General features: G+C 60.6%; 2 protein-coding genes and 1 long non-coding RNA gene across 8 annotated transcripts; 1 reads left to right on the plus strand and 2 right to left on the minus strand.

Moving 5' to 3' along the window:
* The first annotated feature begins 30 nt into the window (after window positions 1-30).
* Window positions 31-13,103, plus strand: KCNJ9 (potassium inwardly rectifying channel subfamily J member 9). Of its 2 annotated transcripts, XM_036442723.2 has the most exons (4): window positions 35-216; window positions 3,773-4,733; window positions 8,125-8,543; window positions 13,018-13,103. In XM_036442723.2, exons 2-3 carry the CDS (start codon window positions 3,884-3,886, stop codon window positions 8,466-8,468), a joined length of 1,194 nt encoding a protein of 397 aa, XP_036298616.1. In that variant the 5' UTR covers window positions 35-216; window positions 3,773-3,883; the 3' UTR covers window positions 8,469-8,543; window positions 13,018-13,103. The 2 variants fall into 2 exon arrangements, with proteins under 2 accessions (XP_036298617.1, XP_036298616.1); XM_036442724.2 differs by lacking the exon at window positions 13,018-13,103 and having other exon boundaries at window positions 31-216; window positions 3,773-4,702; window positions 8,125-8,267.
* On the minus strand, window positions 8,752-9,390 carry LOC123652532. Its single transcript, XR_006741910.1, has 2 exons — window positions 9,245-9,390; window positions 8,752-9,068 (listed from the first exon to the last, which is right to left on the minus strand). It is a non-coding gene; the product is annotated as an uncharacterized LOC123652532 (long non-coding RNA).
* IGSF8 (immunoglobulin superfamily member 8) lies at window positions 12,912-20,316 on the minus strand. 5 transcript variants are annotated; one of them, XM_045582982.1, is made up of 8 exons: window positions 20,299-20,316; window positions 19,894-20,073; window positions 16,225-16,602; window positions 15,125-15,586; window positions 14,394-14,801; window positions 13,775-14,188; window positions 13,329-13,469; window positions 12,912-13,157 (listed from the first exon to the last, which is right to left on the minus strand). In XM_045582982.1, exons 2-7 carry the CDS (start codon window positions 19,943-19,945, stop codon window positions 13,354-13,356), a joined length of 1,830 nt encoding a protein of 609 aa, XP_045438938.1. In that variant the 5' UTR covers window positions 19,946-20,073; window positions 20,299-20,316; the 3' UTR covers window positions 12,912-13,157; window positions 13,329-13,353. The 5 variants fall into 5 exon arrangements, 4 of the variants coding, with proteins under 4 accessions (XP_045438938.1, XP_045438939.1, XP_045438937.1 ...); XR_006741909.1 differs by lacking the exon at window positions 20,299-20,316 and having other exon boundaries at window positions 13,299-13,469; window positions 19,894-20,101; XM_045582983.1 differs by lacking the exon at window positions 20,299-20,316 and having other exon boundaries at window positions 13,341-13,469; window positions 19,894-20,101.
* Between the last annotated feature and the right edge of the window lie 1,646 nt (window positions 20,317-21,962).

Genomic DNA, 21,962 nt, shown 5'->3' on the forward strand with positions numbered 1-21,962 from the left:
CTGGTTGCTGTGGAAACGGGAGAGGAGCAGGGGAGCCTGGGAAGTGGGTATGACACAGATAGCAAGTCCTAGGCAGAGCGGCCGCTACATTGAGGAGAAACAGCGGTGTCCTCGCCGGCCCTCACCCTCCGAGGGGACGGGTGTGGGGCCGCGTCGGGGGCATGGACGCTTCCCTCTGGGGTTCTTTGCTGCCCGCTGCTCTCCTCTCCACTGACTGTGAGTTGAGTTGCGGGGGGGGGAGGGGCTTGGGCCCCTATTTCCGTGACAAGTGGGGGTTTGGGAAGAGCAGTTCCTGAGGGAGTTTTTTCAGCAGATCTCCTTCCAAAAAATAAGCCTCCTTGCTGGCGAGCACTTTCCGAGGGTTGGGGGCGGGGTGGGGGGGGGGGGAGTAGAAAGCGAGATTCAGGAAGATGTGGAAAGGGGTCAGGGTATGCACGAACACTGAAAGGGAGCAGGCTGGAGGAACAAGACGCTTTGGAGGGAAGGTGGAGAAGCCAAGTCTTCCATCCTGGGATAAATTATTGCCTGTGGGTCTAAGTCTCCACCGTTTCTTCCCCACCGAGAGGCACGCAGCCCACTCAGGAAGGCAGGACGGGAGAGGGACACCGTCAGAGTAAGGCTCCCCTAGGTCCCCGGGCACAGGAGAGCAGAGTTCTGGGGTGATCGCCCTGGGGTTCCTTCCCCTCCCCTGGGCGGAGAGGTTGGTCCCAGTGGCCAGCGGGGGTCCGATTACCGGAGAGGACACCTGAAGCCCCCCTGAAGCCGGAATGAGCGGGACTCCGTACTTGTCTGTCTGAGCTGGGGGCTGTGAGCCGCTGGGGCTTCCTGGGCTGGGGGAGGGAAGGGGGAGCCCATTGTTGGGGGAGGGGGAGACTCTGATCTGCCATTGCACTGGGGCCCCGAGACCCCAGTCCCCTGACTCCTCCTGGAAAATGAAACTGGGGGTGCCCTATGCTCAGGACACCTTGTGTTGGTTTCTCCTCCTGTCCCAACACACACCACACAATACACACATGCACACACCACACACGTGCACACATATGTACACACACATGCACATGCACGCGCGCACACACACACACACACACACACACACGGCCTTCAGAGGTCTAGCTGCAGAGTACCACACTCCAGTCCTTAAATTCTGGAGCTGGGTTACGTATCCAGGCGGTTTCTCCTCGGGACCTGGTCAAGCATACAGGCCACCTGTGCCTCCCCTCTGAACCCCACCCCGGGCAGCTCGGGTTTCCCTGAAGTGTGGGCACAGGATGATCCCAGGAAGCAAGGCCGATTGAAAAGTCTCCACCCTCATTCTGAGCCTGTCCTCCTATGGTTCTCATCTCCCCGGGCCCCGGGTGCCTGGGGGAGAGTCCCAACCTCTCTCTTAGGGCAGACTGAGCTCAGGGAGCTCCTTTCAGAGCAAGAATTTGAGTCAAAGTCAGGTGGAATGCAAGCTTTGGAGCTGGGGTGGGGGGAGGAAACGGGGGTGTTGTTAGGACAGTCAGTGGGAGGTAGGTGCTGTGGGAAAGAACTGGAGGGAAGGGGATGGGGGGAAATGTGGGTGCTTAGTGTTCCCCGGCCCCGATTGGTTACATCTCATGCAGAACAGGAGAGCAGAGGGATGCAAGCCTGACTCCCGGTGAGGTTGGTGCTCCCTGTGCCCCAGCATGTGTGAGGACAGCGTGTCCTTGGGTCCTTGGCCCATATCCGGGGTGTCCCCACTGTGGAAAGAACCCGCGGAAAACGGGCTTATTCCACAGCAGCAATGGGCGTGGTCAGTGTCAGGGAGGTTTCCAGGGGGATTTCCTGTGTGGGGATTTCCAGCCCCTGCCCACGGGGATGTCTCCTGCTCTCTGCCAGCCCCATTCTCCCGTCAGCTTGCTGAGAGGGTCCGATGTGGGTGGGATGGAGAGTGTGAGGGAGGCCCAGGGAGGAAGGAACTGGCAAGTCTTTCTGTGTCGTCTTGAGGGGAACCTCAGAGGAGCCTGGGTATGGTCAGACCGCCAGGTTAATTGTGGAGGCAGAGATTTGGGCACTGGCCTGACAGAAGCTAGGGAGGGGGTGCAGCAGAGCAGCGAGTTTCTTTCTTTTTTTTTTCAAAAAAATATTTTAAAATATATTTTATTGATTTTTTAGAGAGGAAGGGAGAGGGATAGAGAGTTAGAAACATTGATGAGAGAGAAACATCAATCAGCTGCCTCCTGCACACCTCCTACTGGGGATGTGCCCGCAACCAATGTACATGCCCTTGACTGAAATCAAACCCGGTACATTTCAGTCCAAAGACCGACGTTCTATCCACTGAGCCAAACCGGTTTTGGCCAGAGCAGCGATTTTCAACCCAGATGCCAGGGCATGCCGAATTCTTTTTTTTCTTTTCTTTTTTTAATATATTTTATTGATTTTTTTACAGAGAGGAAGGGAAAGAGATAGGTAGAAACATCGATGAGAGAGAAACATCGATCAGTTGCCTCTTGCACACCCCCCACCAGGGATGTGCCCGCAACCAAGGTACATGACCTTGACCAGAATCGAACCCTGGACCTTTCAGTCCTCAGGCCGAGGCTCTATCCACTGAGCCAAACCTGTTTCAGTGATGCCGAATTCTTAAAACGAAACCTTCAACTATTTACTCAGGAGCACTGACCGCTTTTCCCTTAGATTGTCCAATTAAAAAATGACAACAGCCAACCCAACAACAGCCATGCAGTGTGAATGAATCAAAACTATACTTAATTTTCTATCAGAAAAAAATCCTAGTGTGCTGCAGAATTTTAGCAATCGGCTTCTGTGGGTCCTGGGATGAGAAGGGTTAAAAACTGCTCCTGAAGAGGAAGGTTAATCCCTGCCCCAAGGCGGCCACGGTCTAACATATCAGGCCTCTGCTCCCCCTCCTGGCCTTTCACCCCGCGATGCCCCGAGTGCTGCACACCCTGGTCAGAGGTGGAGGGCCGAGATCTCCGCACCGCCTTCCCCTGAAAATAATCCTCACACTGGGATAGTGCCTCATGATTCTGTGAGCTGGGGGAGCAGTGGAGGATTGTATGGATTGTCCCCATTCTACTGATGTGGAGACTGAGGCCAAGAAGCACGAAGGGCCAGGCCAGCCGTGGCTCAGTGGTTGAGTATCAACCTATGAATCAGAAGGTCATGGTCCCTTCCTACCCCCACCCTCCACCAGGGCACATGCCTGGGTTTCCGGCTCCATCTCCAATACAAGGTGTGCAGGAGGCAGCTGATCAACAGTTCTCTCTCATCATTGATGTTTCTCTCTCTCTCTCCCTCTCCCTTCATCTCTGAAGTCAATAAAAACATATTTTGGAAGGGAGGGAGGGAGGGAGGGAGGGAGGGAGGGAGGGAGGGAGGGAGGGAGGGAGGGAGGGAGGAGGGAAATGAGGGAAGGAGGAAATGAGGGAAGGAGGAAGAAGAGAGAGGAAGGGAGGGAGGGAGGGAGGGAGGGAGGGAGGGAGGGAGGGAAATGAGGGAAGGAAGGGAAATGAGGGAAGAGAGAGGAAGGGAGGAAGGAAGGAAGGAAGGGAGTAGGGAGGGAGGGAGGAGGGAGGGAAGAGAGAAGAAGGAAAGGAAGGAGAAAGGGAGGAGGGAGGAAAGGGAGGGAGAAGGGAGGGAGGAAGGAAGGGAGGGAGGAAGGGAGGGAGGTCGACATGTATTGCGTGATTTGTCTTACCGCATCCCGCCTTGCTCAGGACACCCAGCCCGGTTGTCGCTGCCCCTCCGTGGCCCGGTTAATTCGGCTAATTCGGTCCATCTTTAGTGCCCGCAGGAGCAGCGACGCTCTCGAGAGGCGGCGGCGGCCCGGGGCGGTGCGGCCCCCCGCGCGCGCTGGGGCGCTGACCCCGGGCCGGACCCCGCACCCCCCGGGGCCATGGCGCAGGACAACGCCGCCTTCTCGCCGGGCCCCGCGGAGCCGGCCCGCCGGCGCGGCCGCCAGCGCTACGTGGAGAAGGACGGCCGCTGCAACGTGCAGCAGGGCCACGTGGGCGAGACGTACCGCTACCTGACGGACCTGTTCACCACGCTGGTGGACCTGCGCTGGCGCCTCAGCCTGCTCTTCTTCGTGCTGGCCTACGCGCTCACCTGGCTCTTCTTCGGCGCCATCTGGTGGCTCATCGCCTACGGCCGCGGCGACCTGGAGCACCTGGGCGACGCCGCCTGGACGCCCTGCGTGCACAACCTCAACGGCTTCGTGGCCGCCTTCCTCTTCTCCATCGAGACGGAGACCACCATCGGCTACGGCCACCGCGTCATCACCGACCAGTGCCCCGAGGGCATCGTGCTGCTGCTGCTGCAGGCCATCCTGGGCTCCATGGTGAACGCCTTCATGGTGGGCTGCATGTTCGTCAAGATCTCGCAGCCCAACAAGCGCGCCGCCACGCTCGTCTTCTCCTCGCACGCCGTGGTGGCCCTGCGCGACGGCCGCCTCTGCCTCATGTTCCGCGTGGGCGACCTGCGCTCCTCGCACATCGTGGAGGCCTCCATCCGCGCCAAGCTCATCCGCTCGCGCCAGACGCAGGAGGGCGAGTTCATCCCGCTGCATCAGACCGACCTGAGCGTGGGCTTCGACACGGGCGACGACCGCCTCTTCCTCGTCTCGCCGCTCGTCATCAGCCACGAGATCGACGCCGCCAGCCCCTTCTGGGACGCGTCGCGCCGCGCCCTGGAGAGGGACGACTTCGAGATCGTGGTGATCCTGGAGGGCATGGTGGAGGCCACGGGTGCGCGGGCAGGGGGCGGGGCGCGGGGGGTGCAGGGTGGGGAGGGGCGGTGCCCGGGAGGGGCGGGGCATATGAGAGCGGGGCCTGAGTGGGGCGGGGCCTAAGAGGGAGGGGAGGGGTCTAGGAGGGCGGGGCCTTGGAGGTGAGGGGCCTAAGAGGGCGGGGCGGGACACGAAAGGGGTGGGGCCTGAGATGGGCGGGGCCTTGGGGCGGGACTGGCCTAGGAGGGTGAGGAGGGGTTAAGCCGAGAGACTGGTGGAGGGTGAGAATAGGGTGAGAATAGGGGTCCCCGGTGGGAAAGGGCGTGTTAGCAGAGGGACCCCAACGAGAAGCCAGGGGAGGCTGGGAGAGATCCCCCAAGGGGCCCTGGCCGGGCCCGGGCGGAGAGGTGTGTCGCTGGGAATGGGGAGAGGACTAAGGTCGCCGCCACAGCCAAGGCTTCTCTGTCCTGCGGTGTCCACGCCTGACACCTCGAGTTTATTTAATCTTAACGCGCACCTCTCCAAGGCAACGTGCGGTGGTGCTAGTGCTTCAGAGGAGATTGCCCAACCAGAGGTTAGGCAGGTTGTCTGCAGCCGTTGGCGATGAAGTGGCCCCGCCCGGAGGGAGGCACTCGGGCTCTGTGTGAAGTAGTACAGGCTGGAAGAGCTGGGGTTCCCGGGCTTTGCCGTTCTGGAAGTCTCGCCCAGGCCCCTGGCATTGGGTGGTGAGGGTTTTTCCATGGCCTGAGTGAGGCGGGCCGAGGCTGGCCTTTAACAGGTGGTTGATACCTGGTCTCACGTCTGCCTCCGTTTCCCCATCCATCAAAAGGTTCTCAGCTTCCGCCGACAAAGGAAATAGATGCTCTTAGCGTTTCTGGTGGCTTCCCAGGAGGACCGGCTACGCCCCCGTTAGGTCAGTGCCTTAGCTCAGGCCTGCACAGCGGGGGCCCTGGAAGCAGGGAGGCCAAGGTCAGCGCGGGCAGCCGGTGAGGTCCTTGGGAACTTGAGGTTTCCGGGATAGGAGGCTTAGAGAACTGCAGGCAGATGACCAAAGGCCCAGGTGGTTCCCGCCACTGTCGTCAGAGCTTTTGCGCTCTGCTGGCTTCTCCCACAAAGACTAGACCGCAAGCATCTTCCGGGACCGTACAAAATGGTCCGCGAACAAAACTATGAAAGACGTGTTAACCAGTTGGATAAGACTTCTCCACTCTTATTCTCCTCCTACTAATCCTTGTCCCTCCTCCATCCTCCTCCTCCTTCTCATCTCCTCCTTCCTTCTACTCCTACTCCTATTCTCCGTGTCCTCCTCCACCATCCTCCTTTCTCCTCCTCCTCCTCCTCCTCCTCCCTCCTCCTCCTCCTCCTCTCTCCTCCCTCCTCCTCCTTCTTCTTCTTCTTCTTCTTCTTCTTCTTCTTCTTCTTCTTCTTCTTCTTCAAAATATATTTTATTGATTTTTAACAGAGAGGAAGAGAGAGGGATAGCTGCCTCCTGCACACCCCCCACCGGGGATGTGCCCACAACCAATGCACATGCCCTTGACCAGAATCGAACCTGAGACCCTTCAGTCCGCAGACCGGTGCTCTATCCACTGAGCCAAACCGGTATCAGTCCCCCTTTTCTTCTTAACCACCTAGCTCTCTCACTCCCCACTCCCCCCTCCCCCTTTTCTCTCTATCCCTCAGCTCTGTTTTGCCAGTACCTGAGGCAGCCCCTTCCCTTCCAAGGATGTTCCTGCCCATCCCTCTTCTCCCTGGGTGCCCCGCCCCTCCCTCTCTGCCTCTCAGCCCTCTGTCCCCAGGGCCCTTTGGCCTCTTCTCCTCCCTCACCAGATGCTTCCTCTCCCAGCCTTCATCAAGGGAAGGAAGGTGCAGTGACCCTGAAGGGCCTCCATGTGGAGCCTGCCCTGGTGAGAGCCAGGCTCTGGTTAGCTGGTGTTCACTCTGTCCCCCTTGTTCTGAGGTGGATTGGAGAGACCCTGGGGAGGAGAACCACTTGCCCTAGGCTGTGCCCACCCAGGAGGGAGGACAGGACACAGGCCCAGGGCCAGGAGGGGGGCAAAGGTGGGGGGAAGAGGGGAGAAGACAGGGATGGAGCTTGTGCGACTTCTAGAGCGACAAAACGAGAAAGGATGGTATTGGTTTGAGTGTGAGAGTCAGGATCAAAACGCTTTTGAAAAACAAGAATAATGAGCCAACATCCAACAAGATGACATTTAAAAGGAGTAAATATAAAAATCTACATTTAGACTTTAAAAAAAAAAATCACTTATGTAAGCACAGCATGGAAGCGCTCTGGTGAAAAAGAACCGGGGGTTTGCGTTGGCCACAGGCTTAATGTCAGAGCAACGTGCTGCAGCTTCCAACGCACTGATGCAATCGTGGGCCCTATTGGCTAGAGCCGCGGTCGGCAAACTCGTTAGTCAACAGAGCGGCAAACTGCGGCTCGCGAGCCGTACGTGGCTCAGGAGCCGAGGTGTGCCGACCACTGGGCTAGAGCATCGTGGCAGAAGAGAGTAGTGCTAAGCCCTCTCTTACGCAAGGATCAGGCCTCAGTTGGACTCCTTGTCAGAGTTCTCCTTGGCCCTTCTGGTTTACAGACAAGAAAGTAAAATTTCAGAAATCCAGGCCACATAAGCAATGGTGACAGGGATGTCAGCCTGAATCAGAGAAGATGAGACGGAACCTCTTTCAGACACTTGAAGGGTTGTCATTGGGCAGAGAAATGAAACCAAAGGGTGACAATCCGGGGAGGCAGATTTTAGCTCAACTGTTACATCCACCACAAAGAAGCGGGCACCTTGTGAGGTGGTGAGCTCTCAGTTCTGGTGGGTAACTGAGTACAAGCCAGAGGCCCACAATTGGGAATGCTCCAGTGGGAAGCCCTATATGGAGAGGGACGTTGGACTAGACGCAGTGGTCGGCAAACTCATTAATCAACAGAGCCAAATAGCAACAGTACAACAATTGAAATTTCTTTTGAGAGCCAGATTTTTAAAACGTAAACTTCTTCTAATGCCACTTCTTCAAAATAGATTCACCCAGGCCATGGTATTTTGTGGAAGAGCCATACTCAAGGGGCCAAAGAGACACATGTGGCTCGTGAGCCACAGTTTGCCGACCAGGAGACTAACATGACCCCCAAGGTCCAGGTTAAGGTCAAGCTTCTCTGGTTGGCATCTCCAGTGGAGAAGGAGGGAGAGAGCGGGTTGGCAATGAAGAGGGTTGTACAAATGTACGGGAGATGAGAGAACTGAGCAAGTTCAGGAATTGGGAGAGGGTGAAAAGTGGACTGGACCTAAAGGGGGGAGAGAGGGATATGAGGCAAGGTGCTGGGAATAAGGTAAAGGAGTGACAGGCAGGAGAGAGAAGCCCGGGGCTGGGATCCCCCTGACCCAGGCCCTTCCCCCCAGGAATGACATGCCAAGCTCGGAGCTCCTACCTGGTGGACGAGGTGCTGTGGGGCCACCGCTTCACATCCGTGCTGACCCTGGAGGACGGCTTCTACGAGGTGGACTATGCCAGCTTCCACGAGACTTTTGAGGTGCCCACACCCTCCTGCAGTGCCCGGGAGCTGGCCGAGGCAGAGGCCCGCCTCGATGCCCATCTCTACTGGTCTATACCCAGCCGGCTGGATGAGCGAGTGGAGGAAGAGGGGGCGAGGGAGGGGGCAGGTGAGGAGGCAGAGGGGGAGGCTGGGGCTGACAAGGGGAAGAAAGGCTGCCTGCCAACCCCAGAGAGCGAGTCTAAGGTGTGACCAGTTTTGCAGACCCCTGAGGCAGGATCAGACACAGGCACCGAAGGAGCTGGCTATGGGGGGTGGAGGAGTCCGGTGAGGAGCCTGGGAACATGCGAATGCTGGAGGGGCCCCTCAGAATCTCGAGTCCAGGATCCAGTGTGGAAGGAGGCATCCTGATAGCAAGAGAACAGAGGGCAGGGGTGAGTGAACTCACCGGCCTGTCGTGTTTGGCCTTCACATCTGCTCCTGGATGGATGGATGGATGGATGGATGGATGAACAGAAGGATGGACTTGTGTGGATTGGATGGGAAGATGGAAACGAACAGAGAGACAGCTAGTTGGTAGGTAAAAGGACCGGCAGACAGGTGGTACCCTCAGGGCTGCTGCTATCCCACTGAGCATCTTTGTACAAATTCTAAAAAATTCCTCCAGACAGACAGTACCCCAAACCAGGGTGAGTGGCCCGGGGCACAGAATGTGGGCTGGATTTTAGCCCCCACTCACCTCCTCGGCCTGCTTCCCTGTGCTTGGCACACCTGTCTCACCGGATCCAGCAGCCCGCTGCCCCCGGAGAGAAAGCTGGATGGAGGTGGGCAGAGGTGAGGAGGCTGTCCTCCCTCTGAGTGTGAGGACACTCACACTCATGACTGTGGCCCCATTCCCGGAGCTTCTGACGCAATCCGTCTGAGGTGGAGACCAAACATGTTTCTGCCTAGCAAGGTCCCAGGTCCCGCTGACACTGCTGGAATGGGGACCAGTGTGAGGGCTGGTGAAGACCTGGAGATGGGCAAACAAGCTGTCTCCCCCCTCCCCCTGTGGCAGGCTGCCTGGGGGGATGCGGGGCTGTAGGAGGGACTCAGCAGGTGAGAATGACTGTCTGTTGCACGGGGAAGCAAGCAGGGAGCTACCAGAGCTGGGGCCCTGGGAAAGGGGTGAAATTCCATATACACCTCAGGGGATGTATTGAAGTAGGAGAGCAAAGAGGGGTTCTGAGGAGGAAGAGGGCCAGGGAGAGATTGAGGGGAGTTCACTAGAGCTGGGACACGGGGGCCCTCGGGAAAGCAGAATTAGCGAGAAGGAGTCATTCATACCATTTGTTGGGTGTCCTTTGGGTATTGAACCCTGAACTGGGCACATGGCGATGGACAGTCAGAGACCCATTTCCTATCGCGGAATATGGCGCACCTGGGAAACACAGAGAACTGTTCCCATGGCAGCTGTGTCAAACTGAGATCCTGGGCAGTCTCTCTGGGCAGGGGCGGAAGGGTTTGGTAAACTGGAAGCTAAGGTTGAGCAAGCCCCGGAGGATGTCTAAGCATCAGCTGTAACACTTAGTGTGCATCAGAGTCACCTGAGGGCTTATGGACACCAACTGTGGCCCCATTCCAGGAGCTTCTGACTCAGTCCGTCTGAGGTGGAGACCACACATGTTCCTGCCTAGCAAGGTCCCAGGTCCCGCTGACACGGCTGGAATGGGGACCAGTGTGAGGGCTGGTGAAGACCTGGAGATGGGGCAGACAAGCTGAGGGGAAGCTGGGAGTGGAGACTGAGCTATAAGTGTGTGGGGAAGGGGGACCCTGAAACCCAGGCTGATGAGTTTAACTGGGCCCAGGAGGCCCCCGTCAGTGGAAATAGGGAGTGACAAGTAGAGCGATGTTTGGGAAGATGAGTAGGCAGTTCAGAAAGGAGGAGGCCGTATCAGCCCTGAGGGGATTCCTGGGGAGGAGGTGGGAGCTGCAGCAGGAAGTGGCCAAGGAGGGAACCCCCAGGCGGTGTCCTTACTTTGGCAGTAGCATCTTTGCTGCAAGCACTTTGGCTGCAAACATTTTCGCCACCTAACTGATTGGCTGTAAGGCACTTATGCCATTAAAAAGGAGATGAAAGGGCATAGAGGAAATGTGGTGATGGAAAAATAAAAGACTTGATTGCAACATACAAGGCATCTGAGTGCATTTTAAAAGTGCAGCCCATGACAGTGCTGCACAGGTCACCGATTTCTCGATCTCACGTTGAGGTTGTGTGTAACGACTCGTCTTAGTTCTGTGGGAATTGTGGGTCCCACTCTGCGCCTTCAAAGAGGGACCTTGGCTTCTCTTTCTCCCCACAAGGTGGTGTCTTTCAAAGTAAGAAACCAACTTTGGGGGCAATTGTCGTCATCTGGAAGAAATGCTAACTATTTTTTTAAAAAAATATACTTTCATGGATTTCAGAGAGAAAGAGGGAAGGAGAGAGAGAAACATCAATGATGAGAGAGAATCATTGATCAACTGCCTCCTGCATGGCCCCTACTGGGGATTGAACTCACAACTCAGGCATGTGCCCTTGACTAGAATTAACAGGAGACCTTTCAGTCTTGTAGGCCAACGCTCTCTCCACTGAGCCAAACCAGCTAGGGTTGAAATGCTAACTATTATAAGACCAGCATTCATCTACTCATCCGAGTAGATCACAATGAAAACTAGCTAAGGTTTATATGTAATTTGAAAATGGGAGTACTGCAAGAACTTTATGAATGGAGAAATGAAACCAGAATAACTACTACCTTAAATATATTACGTCTGCTGATGGTGATTGGTTTGTCAATGGAAAAATGAAAACAAACCAACAAATACAAAAATACCCCAAACTGTCAAACAGTTATTTTGTCCTTCTCACAGCAAAACTGGCCACTTAGTTACGCATTGAAAATGTTTTGGGCAAAAATGCTTGCAGCAACGATGCTACAACGAACACACCAGATACATCCTTCTATATCATGTAAAGGAGAAAATGTCAGAGAAGTGAGGCATCCAATGTCTGGCTGTGTCTGTGGCCTGCCTCTGCCCAGCTGGGAAGGGAGCCCTGCAGGGCCATTCCCATGCCACATCCACCCCCTTCCTGCATCATCCCATCTCCAAGGGCAGCCCCCCAGGATAGCGAGGGGAGAGCAATGGCAAGTGGAGAAGGAGCTCCCAGGACCGAGGCTGGCCTCCTGAGAGAACAGTGTGTGCCCAGCAGGCATGCTCTCCGACACTGGCCACACCCCTCTCCTGTCCTTGAAGGAAAGTCTGGGGGAAACACCAGTCTGCTCCAGTCCAGGCTGGGAAGCCGAGGTCCTGTGCCTCCTGGAAGCAGAAATGTGGGTCCCGGGTGTCCACACCAGTTCAGGTCTTACTCAGAAAGGATGTTGCAGGTCACAGGGCCACTGGAGTCAGCGTCCATCAAAGTGAGATCCTGGAACCCTAGCGCCAACTGAACAAATGTTGGGATGCAAGATGAAAAAGCTGGAGTCTGTACAGGAGGGGGTGGGTGGGCTGTGTACACACACACACACACACACACACACAGTAGTTAATCCATTGCGATTGAATGGGCAGACACTGGGGTGGGTGGATGACACTGAGACCCCGCCATACCTGCCCTCGCCCCTTGGCACCACTGGGTACAGTGCAAGGAGTCAGGAGACCTGGTACCACCACCTGACACTGGCACTGATTAGCTCTAGGACTCTGGGGAAGTCACCTCACTCTCTGAGCCTCAGTTTCCCCATCTGTAAAAGCAGCACTTAGCAAACCAGTCATGCTCAATAAATGCTTAAATAACTGAAGTGAGAGACTGAGAAAAAGTTATATACATATGTAATGATAAAAAAAAAATTGTAGACTGCCTCTTGCGGTGCAGTGTAGTAAGGATGCTAAGATTGAAGAGCCCTTAGGCAGAGGGTGAGGCAAGGCCTGGGGGTGCCTGAGGCTCTGGGGGTGGGGGGTGGGGGGGTACATGCAGGGGCTATGGATGCACAGGCCTCCCCTGGCTGCTGTGTACCCGCCGCCCGAGCAGTGCTGTGTTCTGGGGCTTCTTTATGGCTTCTGAGAGGGAGAGGGAGAGATAGAAACAGTGATGAGAGAATCATTGACCGGCTGCCTCCTGCACACCCCACACTGGGGATGGAGCCCGAAACCAGGGCATGTGCCCTGACCGGGGATCAACCAACCTCCTGGTTCATAGGTTGATGCTCAACCCCTGAGCGGCGCCAGCTGGGTCTGGGGCTTCGGTTCTGCTGCTGGCAGACAGAATGATGGAGATCCCAGGAAATCCGCTGAGGCCCCAGGGCCCGTGGGAGGGAGGAGTCAGGTCCAGGAGCAGCGGGTCCAGCGGGACCAGCGGGAGCGGCAGGAGGAAAGTGCAGGCGCTGCCGGGAGCCCAGCCGGGCACTGGCCCCTGGAAGCCTGTGCCCTACAACCCAGGAGAAGCTGGGAGAGGGGACTTTTTCATCTTGCATCCTGAGCAGGAGCCCCAATAGGAATTGGCAGCAGATGGGACCCAGGTGACTTTCCTGGGTGGGCAACACAGCCCACGGAGGCCAGATGGTGTCTGTGGTGGGAAGAGGCCTGGGTCACCCAGAACAGGTTGTCGGCCCCCAGCAGCCCCCTGCCACCCCAGCCTCTAAGGGCGCGATGCAGGGAAGACTCGCCACACCTGGATTTTATAAAACGAGTTTATTCACATCTTAGAAAAACGAGCGGGATGGGAAGGCCTCCCTGGAGGATGGTGTGAGAGATGGAACACGGAGCCAGCGGGAGGGATCAGGAGGAAATGGAGGCCAGGCCCCCCCTGAGAGTGGGGGCAGGTCAAATAAATTAAAGGAAGAGCAGCCAGAGAGAGAGGGTGTCCGGGTGACCAGAGGTGGGCTTGGAGCTGGGCTGGAAGACACTCAACACCTGTGACACCTGCAGAGACAGGGTGGAGTGAGCTAAGGGGGGCGCTGGGGGACTCCCTCCATCCTCACCCCCGGAGTACAGAGTCCTGCGGAGAACTGTGAGCTGGCTCCTTGGGGAGGAGGGAGGGGAGGCGAGGAGCAAGCAGCTTATAGGGCATGAGAAGGCAAGGCGGGTGCTTTCCCTCACCTGGGCCGGGGGGCAGGGCTCATCGTTTCCGCAGCCTCTTCATGAAGCAGCAGGTGATGGTGCTCAGGATGGCGGCGCCGGTGACGAGGGCCACGGCTGCCCCCACCAGCAGGGGCATGAGCAGGGTGTCCCGGGCTGGGGGAGAGAGAACGGCTCAGCCTGGGGGGCCGCTGCCCCCACGCTCTGTCTCCCTGAAGTCCCAGCACCTTCTTCACCAAGCTGTCTGCACCTCCTCCCCAGACAGACAGCGCCCCCAGCCCACTCCCTGCCCTCTATGCACTCATCCACCTCCACCACGGGGCCTGGGCAGATGGGCGCTGGGGGAATTGGTGCGGGGAGGAGGCGGGAGAGCAGTAGGAGGGTCAGGCGGGAAGCAGGGAAGAAGCGCCTGGGGCTGGAGGAAGGTGGTGAGGCGGGAGGGTGGGGTGGGGGGCACTCACCATGCAGGTAGGGGTAGACTGTGACAGGCCCCGACCGGGCGCTGCCCACCTGGTACCAGCTGTAGTCGGCGTGCTGCACCCAGGCGCTGGGCGTGCAGTGGTATATGCCTTCGTCCTCGGGCCCCAGGCTGTGCAGCCTCAGCCGGTGGCTCCGGGGCCCCACCAGCTCCACGCTGACGGGGCCTCCCCCGGGCCTGACCCCCAGCTTCGCCACGCCGTCCTGCCCCGTGCCGCCCACCAGCTGGGCGGGCGCGGAGCTCAGCCCGGGGCCCTCGGGCCGCTCCACCCACCAGCTGGTGGCCAGCCGCAGCCCCGCGGGGCCGCCCCGCACCGAGATGTTGCAGAGCAGCGAGGCCGTCTCCCCGCGGTACACGGCGCCTCCCGCCAGCCACGCCACCGCCTCCAGCACCACGCCTGCACACAGGGACCACGGCATCAGAGGGTCAGGGGGCAGGACTGCTGTCCAAGCAACACCCCGGGAAATTCAAGGGCCCCGCCCCCCCCTCCACCCCGACCTCAGAAGAGGAGTGTGAGACGAAGGCAGGGAGGCAGTGAGGAAGGGAGAGGCATGGATGGGAACGGGAGGGAAAGGGATCTGCACGCCCGGCTCGCCCCTCACCTTCCTCCCGCACGTGCACGGGGAGGGGCCGGGAGCGGGCGCTGGCCGCTTCGCGCAGCCGGACCCCGGACCCTCGCACGTAGGCCTTGGCGAGGCAGCGGTAGGTGCCCGAGTCGCCGGGCTGGGCGGCCTCCATGCGTAGCCGGTAGGTTCTGGACGCCACCTTCTCCATGGCGATGTGCCGGCCCTCGTAGCCGGAGCCCAGACTGCCCACACCCTCCGTGTCCAACTGGGCTACCAGGCGGCCAGGCCCGGGCGCCCCTGCGGGGGCCATCTCCCAGCCCACGGAGTAGGTGGCGTGGTGGCCCGGTGTGGGCAGCGCCCCGGACACGTTGCACAGCAGTTCCAAGGGCTCCCCGGGGCCGATGCGGCGCTCCCCGGGCCCCACGGCCACCGCCAGCTGGCTGGCTGAAACAGCGCGGGGGAGAGGCGTCACGGGGGCAGGAGGGGGCGCGGGGCACCGGACGCCCCAACTGCCGTTCCCGGGACGGCAGCCACTCGGAGGCCGCCCATCTGACCCTCCCGGAGTGTGCCGTCTCCCCGCCCCGGGGCCTGGCCCGCCCCTCAGCCACAGCCCTCCCGGCTCCGCCCCAGCGCCGAGCATGGGAGAGCCATCCCGGGCACGGAGGCGGCGATGCCCGCAGCACTGCTCACTCCGGGGAAGGTGGGCTCCCTGGCCAGGCGAGGGCCGGCGAGGGTCCCAGGGCCCGTGGAGCCGGCCCCTCACTCACACAGCGTCTGCACGTCCACGTGGGCCAGCACGGCCCTCTTCTCCGCGATCTGGGCCCAGCTGCCGTCGGGGTCCTGGATCCACTCGGCGGCGGTGCAGTGGTAGGTGCCGGCGTCCTCGGCCTGGGCTCCCCCCAGCACCATGCGGTACCGCTCGGCGCCCTCCTTGGCCAGCCGCAGCTCCCCGGCCGCCAGCCGCTGGGCGTAGGGGGCGCCGGCCTCCACAGCCAGGTCCGGCCGGAGCCCCACCACCTCCTGCAGCGTCGCCCGCCCCACGGGGGCCTCGGGCAGCGCGCGGCCAAAGGACACGGCCAGGTGCGTGTGCTGCTGCGTGCTGGTCCGCGCCAGGCAGCCCAGGGCCAGCTCCTGGCCCTCGTGCACCGTCAGGCGGGAGGGGGAGGGGGGCATCTGCCGGCCCCGGGGCCCGAGGGAGGCGGCGGACACCTGCAGCACATCTGGAAGAACTGGAGAGCACAGCTGGTGTGAGGGAGGGCCGGGCCGGCAGCCCGCGGCACTGTTCCCACCTGCAGCCCGTCTGGACCGCGAGCCCCCGGAGGGCGGGGATCCGTTTCCCGGTGTCACGTTTCCTCTGTAGCTCAGCGGTGCCAAGTACAGTGCCGGGCACACAGCAGGCGCTCAATAAACACCCGCTGAGGGTCAGAACCAGCTCACCCTTCTGTGTGGGGCTGACCCCTGCTTGAAACACTCAGAAAAGTGGCTCTGTCTTCCCTCTCCCAAGACAAAGAGTCTTATAGCGCGGGACTGTCACGTGGCCTCACTCCTCCTACCCCACCTCCTCCAGATCGGGGATCTAGAGGCCCCTGGACCGGAGCAGATTCAGACGGACAGGGAACGGGGAGGGTGTCAGACACTCCAGATGCTTCCCCAGACCCAGGAGGCAGCGCAATGGCGGGAGAGCAGTGGGCTGGGAGGGCGGCCGCCGGCCCGCCCACCCGGCAGGTTGGGTGATTCTGTGCGAGTCACCTGACCTCTTTGGCCCTCAGGCTCCTCGGCTGCACAGCCTAAGGGAAGATTCGATAAGCTCCTCCCGGGCCCTGACTTTATGCCCCTCCCCGCCCCCCACCTCCCCAGGGCCCAGTACCTCTCAGCTCCACCTTGCCGCTGTAGCTGCCCAGGAAGCGGGCGTCGGTGGACGGGGTGTAGCACTCGTACACGCCGGCGTCCTGGGCCTGCAGGCGCGCGATGGTGAGCACCGCGGCGTCGCCCCGCACCCGCTGCACCCGCACCTCGCCGGCCGCCACCCGGGGCCTGAAGACCGCGTAGGAGAAGCCGGGGTCCCGGGTGCTGACGATGCCCACGGAAGCATCGGGGTTCTCGGGCCTGTACAGGAACCACTCAAAGTCCTGCTGGGAGGGGCCCTCGTAGTCGGTGACGTTGCAGGAGATGGAGACGGCCGTGCCAGCCACGCGGTACAGCGGCCCCTGGGGGACCAGCACCTGCCGGGCGCAGCACCCGACTCCTGCGGGGAAGAAGGAGGGAAGTTGGGAATGCCTGGATCCCCAGGCACCTCCTCCCCTCCCTCCTGCCCCCACTGCCAGCACCATTCCCTGCCCGGCCCCCGGAAGGAAGGGGCACGTGGGGAAAGGGGTAAGCCGTGTGGGCCGTGTGCGAGGACAGGGAAAGAATGCTGAGGACGGGGAAAGAATGCTGAGGACGGGGAAAGAAGACACCTGGGTCGCAAGGAACTGATGACACGGCCAGGCCTGTCTCAGAACCCAGGAATGCCCGTTTCTGGGAGGCAGAATGGAGAACATCTGCCCCCCACCTCCCACACCGTCTTAACACTTCCTGATTCCAGCCCCACCTGGACCCCCCACCCCCCCCTCACTCTCCCGTCTGGGGCTCCTGCTTCGGCCCGGTCAGCAGAGCCCCTAGCCAAGAGGTGCTGAGACCACATGCCCCCGCTTAGTCTGAGAGAAGCTGGTTGGCTCAGCTCTGTCACCTGGGCCAGGGGGCGCCGGACAATGGAGCCAGTGGCCCAAGCCCGTCAGGGCACAGACCCAGCCGTCTCTCACCACACAATGCCCGCTCCCCGCCCTCCCCCCCCAGCTGTGCCATGAGCTCACTGCTCCCCCACCTCCCCCACCAGGGCTGCAGCTGAGAGTGATGGGGCAAGGGCCAGCTTCTGCCCTGCCTCTGGGGACAGGAGTTCCCCGCCCCCACCCCAGCGCCTGCCAATCTCAGAGGCTGGTCCAGCTGATGCACAGTGCCTCCGCCACCCCATCTCCCCAACAAAAGCTTGCATTTGCATACGATATGCATTCATTTATCATATATATGGCTCCCTTTCCACAGAGAGACAGGAAATCCCAGCTGCCCCTTCCCACTTTTCTCTCCTGGGAGAGGCCAAAACGTTCTTTTTATTTTTATTCATTGATTTTAGAGAGAAAGGAAGGGGGAGAGGTAGAGACACACACAGAGAGAGAAACAGCGATCTGCTTTCCGGCCTATTACTGCACTCGTTTGGTTGATTCCTGTCTGTGCCCTGAGCAGGGACAGAACCCATACCCTTGGCTTATCGGGACCACACTCGAACCAACTGAGCCACCCTACCCCTACCCCCCGGCCCCAGCAGATACTCCTGGGGTTGGAGGGCTCAGCTTGCTCCTCCTTTCCTTCCGTCCCAGCCCCAAAGGTAAGATCGCGGGACGCCAGCAGGTAAGGAGGCTGGGGCAGACCCAGGAGAAAGGCAGGGCAGGAGTCTTGGCGGAGACCCACGGTCCCTGGATGGGGTCCACCTGTCCCCGCAGAGGAACGAAGCCAGAGAGGAGGATGGGGAGCTCCAGGCAGGCGAGGCCAAAGGGGCGGCCTCACCAGACCTCACCAGCCAGACGGCCCCTCCCAGGGGCATCCCCACGGCCGCTGGCCTGTCTGCAGGGCAGGGGCTGAGTCCCCGTCAAACTCCGTCCTCAGGCTCCTCCCAAAGCACTCCCCCCACCCGCACAGCACAGGCACTTCCCCTCCCGCGGCCCGGCCACCAGGAGAGCTGTGGTCGCGCTAAGCCTGGGGAGCAGACTGGAACTCAGCCCATTCCTGGCCCCAGCTCTATGGCCTGGGCTTGTCCCCTCATCTCCCAGGCCTCAGTTTCCACACGAGGGAGAGCTAGCAGTTTCGGCTCTGACAGTGCGACTCAGGAGGGCCCGGCCTGGGGTGCTTCACATCGGGGTACAGGCAAAGAGGAGGGGGCTGACACCTTCCCTGGCGTCCACCAGTCCCAGCCTCCACCCCCCATGGCCTCCAGGCAGACTCTGCTCAGAAGGGCCCCTCCCACCTTCCTGGCTCCACACCGCTGATGCTGGAGATCCCCGTGGGAAACACCCCCAGCCCTAGGGAGCCAGCCCCCAGGCAGGTCTCTCCCCAGCCAGGGTTCCTTCTCTGTGCTAGCAGAGAGGGGAGAGAGTAGAGACTTGTTTGGCAGTCAGACAGACCCAGGTTCCAATCTCAGACCCAGCACTCACTAGATGTGTTCTCTGGGCAAGCCACTCCATTTCCCTCGTCTTCCAGAGCCTGCAAGAGCCTGGCAGGCTCCTTCCTCTCTGTGCATCCCAACGCACCTCCCCAGCGCCTCCCGCTCCACTCTGCCCACTGGGGAAAATGGGCCAAGCGCTAGGCAACGGGCCCGGTGACAGCTCCTGCCTCCCACCCAGGGCTCGTCCTATTCCCGCGGGCCCAGGAGCCAGGCAGGAGAGCGAGGCTGCGCGGTGCCTCTGTGGACCAGCGGTGCCATCAGCCTGCGCCTGGACCGTGGCAGCTCCGAATCCTGGCGGCAAGACTCTCGCCACCGCCACCTTCACCCTCACTCTCACCCTCACCCCCACCCTCACCCTCACCCTCACCTCCACCCTCACCGTCATCCCCCACACTGCTCTCTTATTTCAGGGGCTTCAGTCCCCTGAAGTCTCCACACAGACAGACAGTCTCCCTGTCCTGATGCCATACTCCTCCAGGGATCATCTACGGCAGCGGTTCTCAACCTGTGGGGGTCGACCGACCCTTTCCCAGGGGTCGCCTGAGACCATCGGAAAACACAGATATTTACGTTACGATTCATTAACAGTAGCAAAATCACAGTTATGACATAGCAACGAAAATAATCTTATGGCTGGGGGTCACCACACCATGAGGAGTTGTATTCAAGGGTCGCGGCATCAGGAAGGTGGGGAACCACTGCCCTACAGGGAGCCCTCAGTTCATGTCCAAAACACCCCGGCACCCCGCCACAGACACCCCCCAGACAGACACAGGGTGCCTGTAGGTCCCTGCACCGGTCTCCATGGAGCCTGGCTCCTCCTGGGGCAGGAAGCTGGGGCTCCCTGCGTGTGACCACAGCGGGAGGCCACAGAGCCTGTCCTCCGGGAGGGGCAGGGGGGCGAAGAGGGGCCCTGCCCAGGCTGGAGGGGAGGGAGCTCCGCCCAACCTCCGAGGGCAATTAGGGAAGACTCACTTCAAAGATCAGGGCAGGGCGGCCTTGGGCCTGCAGCCACGCAGGGGCAATTACGAAGACAGACCGGCAGGCACTGCCCACGCACAGCGGGCACCCGGGCTGGGCCCGAGCGGAATGGGGGGCGGAGAGGAGGAGGAGGCGGCCCAGCATTTAGGATCTGAGTATCCCGGGCGGTCTGGGGGCGCCCCTGACGAAGAAGCGGGATGCAAGGGGCTCCAAAATACTGGGGAGGCTGCGGGGCAGGGCGCCAGGGGCAGGCACCTGCCGAGCGAGCGGGGCTGGGGCCGGGGCAGGGGCCGGGCTTACCCAGCATCAGCAGCAGCAGCGGGGGCAGCGGCGTGGAGCCCGGGGCGCCCATCCTGCGCGGCCGGCTCTCGGGGGTTCCGGGGGGCGGCGTGAGCTCTGGGCGGCCAGGAGCTCAGGGGGCGCATGCCCGCCGGGCTGGGGGCGCAGAGCGGAGCCGCGGAGCGAGGTGCTCGGAGCAGACTGCGCGGAGAGGGCGCCGCTAAGTCCCCTCCTCCCTCCTTCCTCCTCCCCCCGCACCCCTCTCCCCGCCGGCCCCTCCTCCTCCTCGGAGGCTCGGGAAGCCGTTCCCGCCCAGCCCGGCCCCGGCCCGCCCCCGGCCCGGCCCCAGGCTCCCGCCTCCCGGCCTCGCTCTCCTCTCCCGCCCCTCCACCCCCACCCGCAGGCCCCGCTTCGTCCCCTCCGGACCTGGCTGCGCCCGGACCCCAGATCTGGGACCTGGGCTCCGTTCGGGGCTCCGCGAGGGACAGGGTCCTGAACCCCGACCTCAGCGCCGCCTTGACCCCGGCTCTGGCCCCGCCCACTCCGGTCTGAGCCCAGGCCACGCCCACCGCGGCCTTTGTCCCGCCCCCAGCCCCCTCGGCCACCGGGCCCAGCCCCGCCCCCGCCCCCAGCCCCAGCCGTGCGGGCGCGCGCTGGCGACCCGAGCTCCGCCGAACCCCATCGTCCCTGCAACAAACCCAGAGGCCTCCGGCCCGCACCTGCCAGCCTTGCCTGGCGAGCGGGGTGCAGGCGCCCCGGGGTGGGTGGGGTGACTGGCCACGCGCTCGGATCCGGTTGTTTGCTCTGGGCCGCTAGGCCAGGCCTGGCCGTAAACCCGGCTGAGCGGACAGGGCGGAACTGGGAGAGTGGGGGGGATCCGGAAGCAAAGGGATCCGGGCCGAAGGGCGCTGTAGACCAGTTTGCCAGCCCCGGGATGGCATGGGGAGGGGGGAAGGGCGGGCGCCTTCACTTCCTGGTGACCCTGGTCTAGTTGCTTAGCCTCCTTTTATCCCAGTTTTTCTTGTTGGCAAATTGGCATTCCCCTCCCCTCCAAAGTGTGTTTGTGACTATTAATTGGAATAACCTATATAAGGTGCTTGGCCCATAACAAGGTGTTTTTGAATTATGATTTAAATTGCTTGCGAAGCCTTGGCTCGCTGGATAGAGCATTCGCCTGCAGACTGAAAGGTCCCAGGTTCCATGGGGTCAAGGGCATGTTACCCAGTAGGGGGTGTGCAGGAGGCAGCTGATCGATGTTTCTCTCTCATCGATGTTTCTAATTATCTCCCTTCCTCTGTAAAAAATCAATAAAATAATTTTTTAAAAAACTGCTTGCTAAGAGGTTTAATCTAGACTTAAGGGAAGGGTGAGCCTGGGGTTTGGGTGAAGGAGTCTTGGTTTCCAATGAGGAGATGGGTTTCACTCTGCGCTGGGAAGGGCCGGGCCTGCCCTGTCGGTGGGAGAATGGAAGAAGACCCTTTCCTAGGAAAGGTGGGGAGGGGCAGGGAGGGTGGGGACAGAATGGGAGAAGAAAAGCCAGACCTGCAAAGTCAAGGCTGTGGGAGGTGACCCCAGCTCATCTAGCATCTTCACTCTAACCCCCTAGCTGCCCCACACTCCCCCACCCCCTGTGAAGGAGGAAACAAACCCCAAGAGGGGAAGTGTCATTGGCCAGACCAGACCTTCCTGGACTTCCTAGTCCCAAGCCTAGTACAGTGCCTGGCTCAGGAGGTGCCCAGCTGATGCCACATTCAGAGACAAATCAGAGAAACTGAGGCAGGATGCTGGAAACCCCCGGGGGGGGGGGGGAGGTGTCTCAGAGGTCCAGCCCTCCTCTCCCAATGCTTCCTGGACAGGAGCAGGGTGCAGGGTCCCCATTTTCTCCCACTCGGACACATGCACAGCCTGGTCTCCCCAGAACCATTTCACAGAAATCCAGGCACAGGCCCAGCTGAGCTCTGTGAAAACGAAAAGATACAGGAAGTGCTGGGAGGCAAACCACTTCCTTTATTCCGGAGTGAAGTGGCTTGAATGCCTTGCTCATGCTTGAGAGATGTTGCCAGCCCTCCTCCTCCTCCTGAAACCCAGGG

The sequence above is a fragment of the Pipistrellus kuhlii genome, unplaced genomic scaffold (genome assembly GCF_014108245.1).
Source record: "Pipistrellus kuhlii isolate mPipKuh1 unplaced genomic scaffold, mPipKuh1.p scaffold_m20_p_18, whole genome shotgun sequence".
Taxonomy (NCBI): Eukaryota; Metazoa; Chordata; class Mammalia; order Chiroptera; family Vespertilionidae; genus Pipistrellus; species Pipistrellus kuhlii.

Bases quoted from the DNA above. Each gene is read 5' to 3' on its own strand.
- KCNJ9 (XM_036442723.2), top strand. From the start codon at position 3,884: ATGGCGCAGGACAACGCCGCCTTCTCGCCGGGCCCCGCGGAGCCGGCC. The intron at 4,734-8,124 runs GTGCGCGGGCAG...CCTTCCCCCCAG, and splicing joins GGGCATGGTGGAGGCCACGG to GAATGACATGCCAAGCTCGG.
- IGSF8 (XM_045582982.1), bottom strand. From the start codon at position 19,945: ATGGGCGCCCCGGGCTCCACGCCGCTGCCCCCGCTGCTGCTGCTGATG. The intron at 15,587-16,224 runs GTACTGGGCCCT...TGTGCTCTCCAG, and splicing joins CGGCAAGGTGGAGCTGAGAG to TTCTTCCAGATGTGCTGCAG. The intron at 14,802-15,124 runs GTGAGTGAGGGG...GCGCTGTTTCAG, and splicing joins CGTGGACGTGCAGACGCTGT to CCAGCCAGCTGGCGGTGGCC.